This window comes from Emydura macquarii, unplaced genomic scaffold, assembly GCF_026122565.2.
Source record: "Emydura macquarii macquarii isolate MOO-44397 ecotype Brisbane River unplaced genomic scaffold, CSIRO-AGI_Emac_v2 contig_2897, whole genome shotgun sequence".
Lineage (NCBI taxonomy): Eukaryota > Metazoa > Chordata > Testudines > Chelidae > Emydura > Emydura macquarii.
This window is the reverse complement of record NW_027133034.1, coordinates 27,426,061-27,441,354: the sequence shown is the minus strand read 5'-3', so window position 1 is coordinate 27,441,354 and position 15,294 is coordinate 27,426,061. Positions and strand designations below refer to the sequence as shown.

General features: G+C 36.6%; 1 protein-coding gene across 4 annotated transcripts in view; it reads left to right on the top strand.

Annotated features, from left to right (window-relative positions):
- The window catches only part of DCP2 (decapping mRNA 2), a 38,019-nt gene that overhangs the window by 10,321 nt on the left and 12,404 nt on the right, over positions 1-15,294 (top strand). For 3 of the 4 annotated variants that reach the window (XM_067568945.1, XM_067568946.1, XM_067568944.1), the window contains exons 2-10: positions 1,189-1,340; positions 2,442-2,569; positions 3,015-3,113; positions 9,642-9,794; positions 10,914-11,026; positions 11,108-11,215; positions 12,263-12,395; positions 12,783-12,884; positions 15,029-15,080. In XM_067568945.1, the coding sequence (XP_067425046.1) occupies positions 1,286-1,340; positions 2,442-2,569; positions 3,015-3,113; positions 9,642-9,794; positions 10,914-11,026; positions 11,108-11,215; positions 12,263-12,395; positions 12,783-12,884; positions 15,029-15,080 (943 nt within the window). In that variant the 5' untranslated portion in view covers positions 1,189-1,285. Of the gene's footprint in view, positions 1-1,188; positions 2,087-2,441; positions 2,570-3,014; positions 3,114-9,641; positions 9,795-10,913; positions 11,027-11,107; positions 11,216-12,262; positions 12,396-12,782; positions 12,885-15,028; positions 15,081-15,294 lie in introns of all 4 variants that reach the window. The other variant, XM_067568947.1, reaches the window with a different exon arrangement.

Here is a 15,294-nt window from a genome sequence, read left to right as displayed (position 1 = left end):
TATTTTTTCTGTTATCACAATCTTAGGGATAATTTGCAATAACGGTATGTCCTGAGTTTTTAGAATAATAAATCTTGGAAATGTTGTCTGTCAAAGCATACAGCTATTTCAATAGAAGAGAACCATCATGCAACGGACCTGGCTAAATTTACCCTTTATGTGGGATTATTCATTCTTTATTCAATATATAATAATGTTAATAATTAATATTAAATAACATATTAAATAATATTCAGTATATATAATTAAAGCTGTTTTCTAAAAAAATTAGCTGTCATTCTAATGCTTAACTGTGTCGCATCATCATCCCATGCCCACCAATAGGCAAATCTCAAAAGTTAGGTTTAAAAGAACCCTGTCAAATAACTTAAATTAAAATTTTTAGTTTAAAAAAACCACACCTTTTCAAAATCTAACAATAAAATTCAGTAGTGCTGATTAAAAGGAAATCTTTCTATGAATGACTAGAAGAGTCGTACAGAATTTTACTGTCTGAATGTAAACTTTCTCTTGATGTCTACAAGCCAGTACTGCAGCATTGTGCTAGTGCATGAGAAGGTAACAATGTACAGGGAACACAAACCAATTCTATTTAACTGGTTCATTTTTAGCTTGAAACTGAGAAATATGCATAAAAATGAAGATCCAAGTGAAATAGTGGGGAAAATAGATCTTTACAATATTTTTAATAACTCACAATGGTGTTAACAGGTGAGGAAACATTTTCTTAGTATATATTTAACCTGACAGTGTCCAGGACCATATTTTAGCACACCCAAACTTAGGTTATTCAAAATCTTTAAGGAATGTTTAAATTCCCTGTTTTGAATATTTATTGGATGGGCTGTCCCTACTCTCCTAATCCTCACAACAGTTTATTTTGGATTGATTTGTTTCTAGTTTTGTGACTCAGGGTTTCTCCATTGTTCATTCTGTAGACCACTTTGTAAGAAAGAGCATCTCATGATCTGCTTTCCCTCCCCGTACTAAAAGCCCGTGCTACATAGTCTCAAAATCTTTAATTGTGCAGACCCCTAAGAAGATCCTTATTACTGGGGACTATACATTACAGTTTGAAACTCCCTGCTGTAATTCATTTTCAGTGTTTGATATCATATTACAAAACTTCTCTCTGCAAATTCCATTAATCTAGCTTCTCCCCCCTCCTTTTTTTCCCTCACCCGGCAGTCGATTTATTTTGCACATTCCGAGCGAAGAAAGAGACAATGCAATCAGAGTGTGTTTTCAGATTGAACTTGCCCATTGGTTTTACTTGGATTTCTACATGCAGAACACACCAGGATTACCTCAGTGTGGGATAAGAGACTTCGCCAAAGCTGATATCCTTTTTTTGGTCCGGTTACTGTTGTTCGATGCTCATGGATAAACTATGTACTGAAGTATAGTAGTGAACTCTTGTTTTCCTGAGTAGCTGCCTGCATCACAGTTCTTTTGTTTGAGCAAAATAAAGCTGGCATCATTAGAAAGTTTTTAATGCACATTTCTGCCACAATATTACAGCATTTAACAAACCCCCAAACTCACTCAGTATCTTTTCTCCTGGCTTTCCAAGAGCCCTGAGGATACAACAGCTTATTTGACTGGCCTGCTTTGAGGCCTTTCGTGACTTCATCGTGTGTTCAACATAGTCAGGGCCAGGAGGGGCTTAATATAAGTGTTCTCTCTGTGGCATGTTCCCTCCCTAACTTCTTGGATTTCCATGGAGAAACTGACATGGGTGGTAATTATCCTAGAAGTAGTATAAATTCTATGGCTCTTACCTGGCTGGGGATGATGTGCAACTGGGAGGGGATATGCCAGTTGCAGTGTGGCTTTTTCAGGTTGTGTTTATGTAGTTGTTCAAATTATTTACATCCTCTTTTATGGTGGATTTTTATCATGTTCATGAAGGTTCTTAAACCTGACTACACGGCTTAATCACATTTAATAAAACGTTGCTTAGATCATAACTTCTTAAGTATAGATTTTATGCCACAGTTTGGCTATCAGCTGTGGGAACTTGAGGACCCATGCTTCACTAAAGCAATGAAAATACTCAGTTTGCAAAAATAGCTTATCAGAACAGGTACGTGTCTTTAATTTTACTTTTGTGTTTTTTAAACTTTTCATATAGTAAGAACTTGGCTCCATATAAAAAATAACGTCCCACAATTGGGATATTTCTCTTTGAACAAAGGAAGGCTTCTTTAACTTTAAAGAGGAACCATTGTATAAATGGCTTGTATTGGAGTTGGTAAATCACTGTTTGCTCCCTAAATCTGCAGAATGTAATGCAGTATTGGATTATTCATGACACCTTAATTTCTGGCTCCAGAATAGGGATTTTTTTCTGTGTTTATTTGTATAGAAAGCAGTATTTGTAAACATTTGTCTTTGTTGGGTCTATGTGTGCAGTTAGTTTCCTTGACATGTTTCTATACTCTTCAGCCATTGCCCTTTTTTACTGCCTCAAGGTGAAGATGTGCAAAGGGTTTTGGATCAATGGAAGGAGTATAAAATGGGAGTGCCAACCTATGGTGCAATTATTCTTGATGAGACACTTGAACATGTAAGTGTAAGACTAATCTGTGAACATGTATACAAGATAGAGAGGGCTGGGGAGAAAGGATGTTAACTAGCTTTTTAACAACCACAGCAATTTTTTGTTCTTTAAAAACATATTTTCAGACTGAAGATCATGAAACATTACTTTTTCACATTTCTATTGAGTTCCTATACATCTTTTGTTTATTGGGCAGCGTGTACCAGATGCAGCTGTGCATTTTCCTTTTCTTTACACCAAACTTTATTTTTTTTTTGTTATATACCCCTGTACCAAAGTTTTTAATTCTTGCTAAGGCACAAAAAACTTACTGGTAAACTGTAGTGCTAATGAACATGTGCTAATGGCAAGTAAAAGGTCCTCTCCTCCAGCCAAAAATATCACTATTGGAATTAAGTCCAATCTAGGAGATTAATGGCGGTTTCACTGCTGTATTGCTTGGATTCTGTAGGTACTGCTGGTTCAGGGATATTTAGCAAAGTCTGGCTGGGGATTTCCAAAAGGAAAAGTAAATAAAGAAGAGGCTCCACATGACTGTGCTGCTAGAGAGGTGAGTTCCATTGATGATTGTTTGAATATTTCTTACCCATAAATTAAAATCTGTGTTAAATTAAAATCCTTTTTGTTTTAAGAGCAAGTAATAGTTTTAACAAAAGTTCCCCTCATCCATGCTGGGAGTAGGATATTCATGCACACCAAAAAGAAATTCAGCTGATCTGGTGGTGTCTTTCTGTTGAAAGCTCCTAGTAAATTATGTATTCTTGTTGACATCTACTGCTGTAGCATTTGGTCTCCTAAATAAGAAAAAAGTATGTGTGAGAGAGGCCACTTTTGACCCAATTGGACAGATATAAATCAAAGCAATTTAAATCAACAAAGTAGGAAACATTGAATTAAATAATCAATTGTAATTGTTTTGCATTTGTACTTTTGATTATTTTCCTAGAGAGAGGTTGATTTTAATTAGTTGGTAACCATTAAAACATGTTTGCAACTAAACATACCCTTTATATTAAATTTTGGTGGTTCTTTTTGTTAACCAGGATATAGATACGGATACACATTTTTTTTAAAGCAATTAGCTTGCTTTTCCTTTTTTTATATACTTAATTTTTACCTTTTTTATTTTAGAAAATGGTGAAAGATGGATTTCTTAATTACTAGATTATTTTTTTATTTGTGATTTTTGTCAAGTTCTACTTGGATGGACATTCAAATTCAATTTAATACACAAACAGCATTTTTAGTTTTATTTAATAAAAGTATCTTAAGTGCTGGGCACATAAGAAAAAAGTTTATCAAAATGTTTTGCATTTATAATTGATTTATTAAACAAAGGAATTATGATCTATATTTAATGAATTGAACTGATTGTTTCTGGTCAATATGTCCTTCAAGATTTTAGAACTCTTAGATAGTTTTTATTCGTAGTTCGGAAGAGGGAAAATAAACTTTTCTGCTATTTCAGCCCTCAGTTGGTTTCTTAACTTTAAGTGAACTAATCATTGAAGTGAACTTGTTGAATAAACTGAAATGAAGAAAATATTTTCTTTTCACCTGCAGAAAAGGCTGTTGCTGTAAAAAGTAGTTTGTGTTTTAACACATGCTGAATTCAGGTGTTTAACCAGTGACTTCCACCAGTGTAGTAGATTGACTTTCTTTAAAACTTGGCAGGAAATATGTACTTGCTTAATATATTTTGCATTTAATTTAAATTATTTTAATAGATTATAGTAAGTTTAGGCCTTAACATAGATTGTCATAATGCTAAATTTTATTTAAAAAATCTAAATAAAACACAATATTTAATAGAAATAAAAAATCAGATTTTAAATGTTTTAAAAATTGATTTTTATCCATCCTGTTTTGGCCCAAATGAAATAACATACTCATAATATTTTCTCATTTTCATGTATTGTTTGAGTTGTGATGATTTTAGAGGTGTAACAGACTTTGGGAAATGGTTCATTTTGTGTTTTTCAATTTGTGTTTTTAAAATTTGTATTTGTTTTGGAGTTCTATCCTTTGAAAATTTGTATTTTTTTTTTTTTTTATTGTACTATGCACAGTGGCCTGTGGCTAAGACACTATATTAGTAACCTTCAAACTTCACTGTGGCCATTAGCGAAGTCGAGTCTGAGTGTCTAATGTAAATCCCCAGGGCTTGAAGCATAACTATGCTGGAAACGTCTGGTTGCTCTACAATTAATTTTTTATTGTAAGGGGCAGTAAGTGCTGTTTTTAAAGTTCTTTTCTTCTGGAATGTATTTTAAGTTTGGCCCAATATGTAATTGATTTCTGGTGTTTATGAAATCCAGAGCAGCTTTGTGGTATTTTGGCTACAATGGAATATTTTTCTGATGACTGTTAAAAGAAATATTTTTTTCTTATTAATTCTTTCTTTACTTAGATTTGCATTAACGATTATTTTTTTGAAATAACATACAAATCTGCATTAAAATTACTATTTAAAATACTGTTACTGGTTTGAGCAATCATTTTGTAAAAAGGCTTTATGGGATTACATATTTGTCTTTAGTGACATGGTAAAAATTTGCTCCAAATGCCATGAGGCTGGGCATCTGAGAAATATATATTATAATACGAATATTTGTTTGCTTCCCTTAAAAAGAACGGGTGCTGAAAAAGGGAGGTCAAAGTGATGAAAAGATTTGGCATTGAAAAGAAGTTGGAGGGAAGGTAGTTCATAGAAACATACAATAGTATGAAAGAAACAGTAAAACTTGTAAACAGTTCCATCTTTTTTATTGATAAGAAATGCAAGAACAAGGGAGTACTGTAAATAGTAGGTAAAGGTTAAGACAGTACTTCAGATATGGGTTTTTTTTGGGTTTATAGTCACTATGGAATTCACTATTGGGGAAAGCCAGGCACATAATCCAGCTGAATGTAAAAGTAGGTTATATTCATTTTATGAGCAATAATATTTGTAGTTATGTAAAGATATGTGTAATAAAATCTCATGCTGCACTCAAGGAGTTATTGAGAGATGGAATTAAATTACCAAAGGAAGGTTGTAAAAACTAAAAGCATTAGAGATTTCTTGTCTGGATTGAATGAGCGTCTAGGGTTTCATAGATTTTTTTTTCTAGGTTCATAGGGGTTCATAGATTTTTCTGGGTTGTGCACACAGAATTCGTGTCCCCTGCAGACTTATCCCCCCCTCCCCCTCCTTTGCAGAAAATAGATCCTGTGGGCAGCATTAAAATTACACCTTTTGCCCACTAGGGGCTGCTGTGGTTCCAGAAGAGAGGGCAGTGGGCTCAGGGCTTGAGCACCCAGTCACAGAGAAGGAGAGGACAGTGGCTGCCTTCCTCACAGTGCCCTGTCCATGGGGCCAGGTGAGGAGGCCCATGATATTTGGGGGGGGAAGGAGGAGGGATGGGCAATGTGGGGCACACGGCTGCTGGGGATGGGGTGTCACATAGACTGAGGTTCAGAAGGGCTAGTATGGGGGGACTGATGGGCAGGAGCTAGTGGGGTGACAGCATTGAGGCAGGGGGGAGGGAGGAGGGGTCACTTGGATATGGAGGGGAATGCCTGAGTGAGGGTGCAGGGATACACGGGGCCAAGGGCTGATGTGCCTCACTGAATGGGAGGGGCCAGGGGTCAACCAGGGTCTGCATGGGAGAGACTCCCTAACAATTCTCCCCCCCGCTTCCTCGCGCCCCCCCGCCCCCCAAAAAAAAAACAAACAAAAAACAAAAAAACCCAAAACAAAACCCTGTTCCATGCTTCTCCCATCCATACCCAACAACTCTCCAGGTTTACTCCCTGTCTCCTTCCTAGTAATTACTTCCTTCTCCCTCAGCTCCTCTGTTACCCCGACTCCCTCAAGCCTTTGCACTGCTTCTGAGAGGTGCAGGAAATAATTTCTGTATTGTAGTTTAAATGAATTATTACTCAGTTATGTATTAATATGCCTAGTAAGGAATCTTTGTCAAAAACATTTCCTGAATCTTTTTTGTTGCCTGTATTGTTACAGACATACTTGCTGATGGGTATATTGTGTTGTTTTGACAAATAAAATATGCAGAATTTTAAAATGTGTGCTGAACTTTTTTTTTTTGGCGCAGAATTCTCCCAAGAGTATTATTTATTGGGGAGACCTGTTGTACAAAATGCATTCATTTCTGTATTTTAAAAGCTACCACCACCAGGTGCTATACAATTTTTGACTAACGCTGTGACAGACTGCCAATTGTCTGCAATATCCTGAATGAATTTTGAGTTGAGTTAAACCTTATTGAATTCATTTTACACCTTTGGAGTTCACTGTATTAAATGAAGTTGTGTATGTGTTACTGTGAAATTGTACGTTTTTTTTCCCATGGGAACTATAAATAGGAGAAGAGCAGGTGCTGATTAGACAAATTCACTCAGGTGGTAACATCTCCAGAGAAGCCACCCCCTGGAGAGGTGTACAAATACTGGTTCAAGTGGGATTTTCCAGGGACTTATCCATCAAACACTATACTTTCCACTTACCTTTCATTAATTAACAGACCATGTTCATCTTCCATCTCACAACTGACAATCTCCATGACAAGAAGAGCCCTGTGCCCCGCTACTAATGCAGGCTACATAATTCAACACTGAAATGAGGCATACTGGATCTCCTAAGTTTCAAATGGACCTCTTCCTTTGGTGGGTTAAGAAGAGGGACTCACCCACAGCCTCTGAGGTCACATGTCACCAGATCTATCCCAATGACAGCTTTTCCGAGCTGCTCAAGTTATTCCTCCACTGCTTAATATGGCTAACACAATGCTGGAGTGCATGCAGATATTTCCCAGTAGTATTGACAGCTCCAGGGGTGCGGGATTAAGGTTGTGTGGACATGTACTTTACATTTGTATTTTCTGGCTTTTACATGTTTGGGTATTGCTGAACTTAGCATGTGCCCTTCCACAATATCATCACCAGGCAACCTTAACTGTAAGTTAACAAAGTTTTTTGCCATTTAATCTTCGTTTTTTCTTTTGCTTGGAGCTGTGTTGAAGGAATAGGCTTGATCCGACAAAAGCCTTGGTTTTCATTTTAGAATTGCTTTTACAAATGATGAGTTTGGAATACTATTCACCAAAACTTGTATACTTTTTATCTTTCCTTAGCTTCTATTCCAACCCAACACTTTTTTTTTTGTATAGGAGACTAGTCCAAAGTTAACAGCATTAGGCAAACTATCATTGCGATTTTTTTTTTTTTTTTTTTTTTTTTTTTTTGGTGTTCTGCTTTTTGAGGCTCTTGTTTTATAGTCTGTGGGGACAAATGCCAGCTGACTTTCTTTTGGCAGTGAAATAAACAAAACTTTCTATGTTGATCTCTGATCTGTTGTCCATTTAATGTATTAAATATTAAAGTTATTAGGGCATAGAATAATCTTTCATGTTTAAAAGCTTTTATGTCAGACTCTCAAACCTTACTCCTCCCTTTTAAAAAGATTCCCTTAATGATTTTTTTCCCCTCTACGTGATCTTGTCACATAGAAGGAACTGCTAGACATCAGCTGCATTTTATTCTGCTCCCTTTTCATTATTTCAATTTCATTGAAAATTTTACTGTATATGAAGCAGTGGAAGGGGAGTCTGCTTTCAAAAAATCTTGTACTCACAACAATCTGTCCACAACTACATAGAGACTTAATTTACAGTTTTACAAATTATTTTTCTATTGTATTGGGCAAGATCAATAATCCAGGGAACAATGCTGACTCCATAGTTTTCACAGTCCAGCTTGTCCCTATCTGTTTAATAAAGAAAACTCAGTTTATATATAGAGGTGGACACAGATCTCAATGAAATTTGTCATATGCTGAACCAACTTCGCTTCCAACCAGTTTCATCTGTGTGTTCACAGCTGTATAAGTGCAAAGATTACAATTTGTCTTCATTAAGACTCCTCAGGTCTGCTTTTTGGTAAGGCATTTGCAACATTTTCAGTCCAGGGCACTGATCAAAAGCTTCTAGAAATATTAGTTTTTCAGTTTTAAAAGTGACTTGTTTGGTGGGAAGTGGAGAAATTGGGGTCCCCTCGCCCTCCCACGTAACTTCACAAAAAAAAAAAAAAAATAATAATCTTGGCGTTTAAGGCTATTTTACAACTGTATGTTCTGCTCTTCTCAGTAATGATACCTGGTAGGAGTATAAATGTTTTATTATAATGTGAAGAGGATAAAATCTTAATTTTTAAAAAGTAAATCTACATCTAGTCTTAGTTTGTGCCCATATCAAAAGGGAAGGGTATTTTTCTCCTCCTGTGGTGAAACGTGAAATACTACAGTAAAATATTTATCCATAATATAATTTACTTTTAGTGTGCATAATGAACCTGTCACAGTTTTAGTATTTTGATTCCTTCTGAGTAACCGATTGTAATGGTATGTCAGCAGACTGAGTAACTGAGTTTTGTATCCCCCTTATTACTTTGGACAGTTTGAATTTAGTAATTTAATATATATATATATATTTACTAACGTATAGACTACTCACAGTACTGTTGAATTTTGATACAAGAATTGACATAAGAATGAATATTTGGGGCAGTTCATAGGGCATTATTAGTACCATGGGATGTGAGAGAACTAAAGTGTAGAAACAAAATTAGGAGTTCTTTATATTTTTCTATAACTTCCTGGATGTCTAAACTCTCTTCCATCCAGTGTGTCAACTTTCATCTGAAGCAAAATATTTTTTCATGTGTCCAGCAGCATCAACAAGCAGCTGTACTGTTTTCCTATATTAGCTTGTCACTGTGGAGAAACATCTGAGAGCAAAGAGGAGCTGGGGTAAATTATGTCGTCTCCGCACTTCCAGTGAATGCCCCGTTCTTTCACAGATTATCTGAAGTCTTTTCCACTTCACACTCTTGAGTTGTAATGGACAAAATCTGAGTGTAGAGATTGATTAGCGATCAAGTGTCTGTGCATGTGTTCAAATATATTACAATCGCTATCTGAGAATTAGTAATAAAGGTTTCCATTCTGATGATTTAGCCTTTCAAAATCTATTTGAGGGTATGACCTGCACATTGCTAATTTGATTTGTATGCTTCTCAGGTGTTTGAAGAAACTGGTTTTGATATCAAAGATTACATCTGCAAAGATGACTACATTGAACTACGAATCAATGATCAGTTAGCACGCTTGTACATCATTCCAGGAGTTCCAAAGGACACAAAATTCAACCCCAAAACCAGAAGAGAAATTCGGGTACACATAGTTATGTTTGTTTCTAAAGACTTTTCAGGTTTCCACTACCTCAGCAAAGGTTGATCAAAGTTAATGGTCTGCAAAATATTAAACAAAAGATGACAATGCCCCAAATTGATTAAAAACAACATTGACTTGATCTAGTTAAAACCTTGATTTCTATTTTTGAGTTCTGGGTAAATTATTCTTAAAGGTCTTTCAGTGTGTCACATGCTCTCACCTGAGCATGTATCATCTGAATTGCAGAGCCTGGCTGGAGCACAGAGCTGGACTGACTAGTGGAAGGCGTTAACTGGGTTTTTGTGTATTAATTTTTCTGTGTTTTATACCCCAGATAGTATAAAATTATGATAGTTAAAAACATCTTTGTAAAACCCTCATAATATATTATAAAAGGTATTTGCTCTCACCCTTTTGCTTTTGCTTGCTTCCACTTTTTTGTCCTGTACTGTAAGCGGGGATCAATACTCGAACAGGGTTTTTCAGTTCTGTGGACACGAATATAATGTATGCTGGGGCTTCTTCTGTGTGGTTGATGATGATCTGCTTCTGTTTGGCCTTAAGATGGGTTAAGGTTGGGGAAGGGGTGGAGGAACAGAGAAAAGCTTTGAAAGTTATTTGTGTCCTCTAATTATCATTGCTGTCTAGGGTGTTCAGTACACAATCAAGCACTATTTTGTTGTTTTAAATGAACTAACTTTCAGTATCTGAGTTACTGTGTACTGCATTCTACGTTTTAGGGACCCTGTCTGTTACACTACATAAACATTATACAATGTGAGACAAGGTGGTGTAATCTTTTAATAAACCACCTTCTTTGGTGGAAAGACAAGTTTTTGAGTTACACCGAGCTCTTCTTCAGGTCTGTTATATTCTGGGATCAACATGGCTATAACAACACTGCAAACTTGCATTGTATGTCCATTACATAGGGTTGTGGCCAGAAAAGCGATCCTAACATTTTAAATAACTTGTGTTGGTTAGCAGTTCTGTCATGGCCTGTTAATTCAGACGCTTGCTGTAGTTTCCTGATTTTAAAGAAAATCATTGTGAATGATGTGCATTAGCTTACATGCCTTGACGACTTCACTAAAGTAATTACTTATTTCTGTATTTCAGAACATTGAATGGTTCTCAATTGACAAATTACCATGCCATAGAAATGACATGACCCCAAAGTCCAAGCTTGGTTTGGCACCCAACAAGTTTTTCATGGCCATTCCCTTCATCAGGTATGTTCAGGAAAAGCCAAAGTCTAGCCTCTAGTTTTCAGGACATTGGATTTTGTTGACAAAACACTAACTTGTTCACAGACCATTGAGAGACTGGCTTTCTCGAAGGTATGGGGACTCCTCTGATAGTGACAATGGATTTTCATCCACTGGGAGCACGCCATCCAAGCCCACCATGGAAAAAGCAAGGTAAGAAACTAGATCAATTTGACATGTTTGTCAACAACCTTTTTATAAAGTATTGGCTACACAAAGCTGAAGAATGTTTATTCTTTATTTCAGATTATTTCTGTTCCAGTAATATAATGAGTTAATATAATAGATCTTAGAGTGATCCATAGGACTGTTAATAGGATAGAGAGGTTAATTATTGTCCTGATGTGCTTGAAACTACTGTATGGAAAATTTTAGAATATGGCAAAACTGAGGGAATGTCTTGGACTTCCTATGTGGGAATATGGAAAGAAAGTGAAGAAAAAACATTTAATAATACTGAAATTCTCTATCAGAAGGTAGAATAGGTAGATAAGCTCTTTAAAATAATCAGTGTAGTGCTGAAAGGAAGGAGAAGCACCAAAAATAATGGAACAAAGTCAGGAAGAATCACTGACTGGCACTAAAAAAGTAATTTCAAAGTAATGTCAATTTCAAAGAAAGTTGGCTAAAACCAATGTTGTCATTGTGAGGGGGGGGGATTGAAAAAACGATCTTGTAACATGTTAAACCACTCGGAGATGAACTTTTTAAACAAAATTGGGTGTGACAGGGAGATCTTAAATGAAAGTGGGGGCAATTGTATCAGGGTTTCGTAGCAGTCACATGATTGAGCTGCTTCTCAAACCAATTCAGGTTCACAAAGTGGAGGTTCTCCACCAGCAATCTGGGTCAGTTCAGCACCAAGACTACCGTTACATTAAATAAAATGTCAAGGTGTACCTACTTGATACCTACACAACACAAGAAGGGACAGGATTCTAAGAATAAGAAATCTTCTTTTTACTTGCCACATACTGTTGCCTTATGAAGTCACATTTTCCCCCTAGTGTAAAACTCTTCCCCAGTAAGCAAAATCAGATTGAGTGCAGAAAATATTAAGATTAAGATCCAGTGTTTCTCTGCTTTAGCTTATGTTGTAAGATTATCTGGAGAAGCAGAACAATGTGTATTTCTGTTCTGATCATAACAGCCTTGAATTTAAGTTCTTTTACAGATAATTTATTTTTTTAAATGGAATAGATCCAAACTTCGTTATAGCCAGCAGGTGTTTACAGATGGCTCTCCAGGAGACCAGTGGACAAAGTACAGACAACCACAGCAACAGAAGCCATATAACAATCATTCTGAGATGTCTGAAGTTCTAAAAACAAAGGTAGTTTTTTGTTTCCCAATCAGTTTAATTTTTTTCCTCTTAAAATTGGTGGTAGTTCTTTTGTTTATACTCTTTTTTTAATTTAGATCGTTGGGTATTTTCCTTTAAGTAATAGTGGGACTTTATATCATGGAAAGGAGTGTGTCTAGTAATTAGACCAGAGGACTGGGTATCAACAGACCTACAGTTATTTTCCCACCTCTGCAGCTGGCTTGCTGAATAACTTTGAAGAGTAGCTTTAACTTCCTTGTGCCTCAGTTTCTAATCCATAAAATGACTTGAGGTACTTGAGTGAAAGTTGATATAAATAGTATCATAATGTGGTTGTGTATGGCACTGACACTTAACCTTTATTTGTATTACCTTTTTTGGGTTTGGCTGATTCAGAACATGAGAGGTAATGGTAGAAAGCAATATCAAGACACTTCTAACCAAAAGAAGAAGACAAATGGAATCCACAGTCAGCCAGCAAAACAGAACCATACGTTGGTAAGATTGGCAGCAGTAGCACTCACATTAACAAATGTTGGTGACATTTAACTAAGGCTGTTTATATTTACTGCCGCCAGATCGATCTTTCTGGATCGATTGAGTGGTCAGTTTAGACCCGCTCACTCAATCAGGAAGTCGACTGAGTAAATCTACCCCCTCAAGAAGCGCAGCGCAGTGTGACCAGCACGCAGAAGGGAAGCAGAGCAGTCGACCTGAGTTACGCAAACTACGCTGTGTAGTTTGCGTAACTCCCGTCGACTGCCGCCGAATCGCGAGGTAAGTAGACGAAGGTTTTGGTCATGGAATGTTAGATTGCATGTCCATGACAATAGATCTAAACGACAGTGTTCAGTTATATGCACTGCAGAAAGTTGACATTTCTCATCCCATGTACATGTACACTTGGAGAATATTGAATATTATAATTTTTCCAATTAGTATTTTGTAACTGAATTCTAGTTCATACTAAAATGAGCCCTATCAGGACTTCAAGCGATGATCCTTCCTGCAGTTTTCCAGCTCTCTGACAAAGAATGACAGGTCTCAAATTTTAGCCAGGGAGAAAGGAGATGTAGGCTTTTAATCTATGTTCATGGCACAATGGGATCAAATTCTGCCTCAACAAACCTGAAATTCCATGACATTAATTTATTCTGTCACCATAAAATACTAAAATACTCCTTGCCACCATACAAACACCCCTTCCTCCCAGCTGGATCATTGGTTGGGGAAAATCTTGTTAACATAAAATGTATCTGACTGTTTTTGGCAGTGATATTTTTTGGGGCTGGGTTTTTCCACTATGCTCTCCAGATGGCTTGCTTCTACATCCTCTGCCTTGGCTCTTGCAATATTGTCCATTTCGCCACGCTCAGAAAACTGCACCCCTTCTCCTCATCTCCCTGACTTTCTAGGACTCCGTTGCGGCACTGTTCTCCAGGCAGCTCAGTTTGCCAGCCTGCACTTTTGGTTCTCCCCGCTCCTTGGCTGAAAACTGGACTTCAGTTCTGGCTTCCCAATTTCCTGCTGTCTGGTTCCATGTAATGGTGTGGGGAGTGTGCACTGTAATCCAAATAATGTGTCGTCGTCGTCCGTCTCCCCCCCCACCCCATCCCATCCCCCATAAGGAGAAGACAATGAAGCAACAGGCAGCTTCAAGCTGGGTCCTGGCAGGGCAGGGGGAAAGAACAAAGTGTCAGGAGATTGGTGGCAGAAGAAATATTGACTTTTGTGACCTCTGAGAAAATGCTGTATTCCACAACCTTGGAAGTACAGAGTACATAGGTCCTTGATGAATGGGACAGTTCACACCTTGTAGCTATTGTTACAGGCAGTCTGAAGACTTGGGCAGGTATTACTGCATCACTTTATGCTTGGTTCATGTTTTAAAGGTTGTCTCCACAGCTATTAGGCTAGAAAAACGTTTTAAAAATGAAAATTAAGATTCTGAAACACAATTACAAGTCAAGGGTTGATTTTTTTTTTTTTTTTTTTTTTTTTTTTTTTGTCTGCATCAATTTCTGTGGAATATGTGGGGCCATGCTTTGTTCACTATAGTAGAACAACGTAGATCTAATTGTGGTTAGCACTTAAATTCTTGGAGAATGCACTTCTCATAATGTGCTCCATGCACTTCAATATGCCCCTTTTTCTTTAAGCAAATAAGTTTATCCATGAATAAAATGTCCATATCTTAAATATTGGTGTGATACTTACACTCTAGGTAAGTAGCTTGTCTTCAGCTCTCAGCATGATGCAATAACAAATACTTAGAGGGAAAAAAAGCCTTTTTTAGATTGCGTTTAAAAAAACCCAAAAACCAAACCTTGAAAGATTTAGTTGTCATATGTAAACTGCCCTATTTCACACTTTCAGATTTGTAGGGGTACTCTCACTGCTAGATAATTCTTTACAGCAGTATCACAGAATTTACTTTGTAAAGCTAAATTGATAACACTAGCTAGATACTTTGATTTAAAATTAATATTTGATGCCTAATTAAAGAATGGTTGTCATTGTTAAAGTAAACTTAATCTACCAGTCTGGTATTAATTAGCAGTTGCATTTATTTCCTCACTAGTACTGTTGAAATTAAGGCATGTATTATGAAGAATGTAATGTATGTTCACTTTCTTAATCAGAAATGTGAAAAAAAGCTTAATCCAAGAAGACTTCAGGATAACTTTGAAACAGGCAAGTATATTAGTTTTCAATTGCATATGGATACATTAATTTTTCATTGGAAACAATTTTTTGAGACTGCATCAATGTCTTACACTTCATGCCAAAAATGGAAACCTTTTATTAAATGTTTTAAGATCCCTTTCCTTAGTTGTGAAATCTGTAGGATGGTGGAATATACAGTTGCTCATAGTTATACATTGCCTTACTTTCTCCATCAATGGTC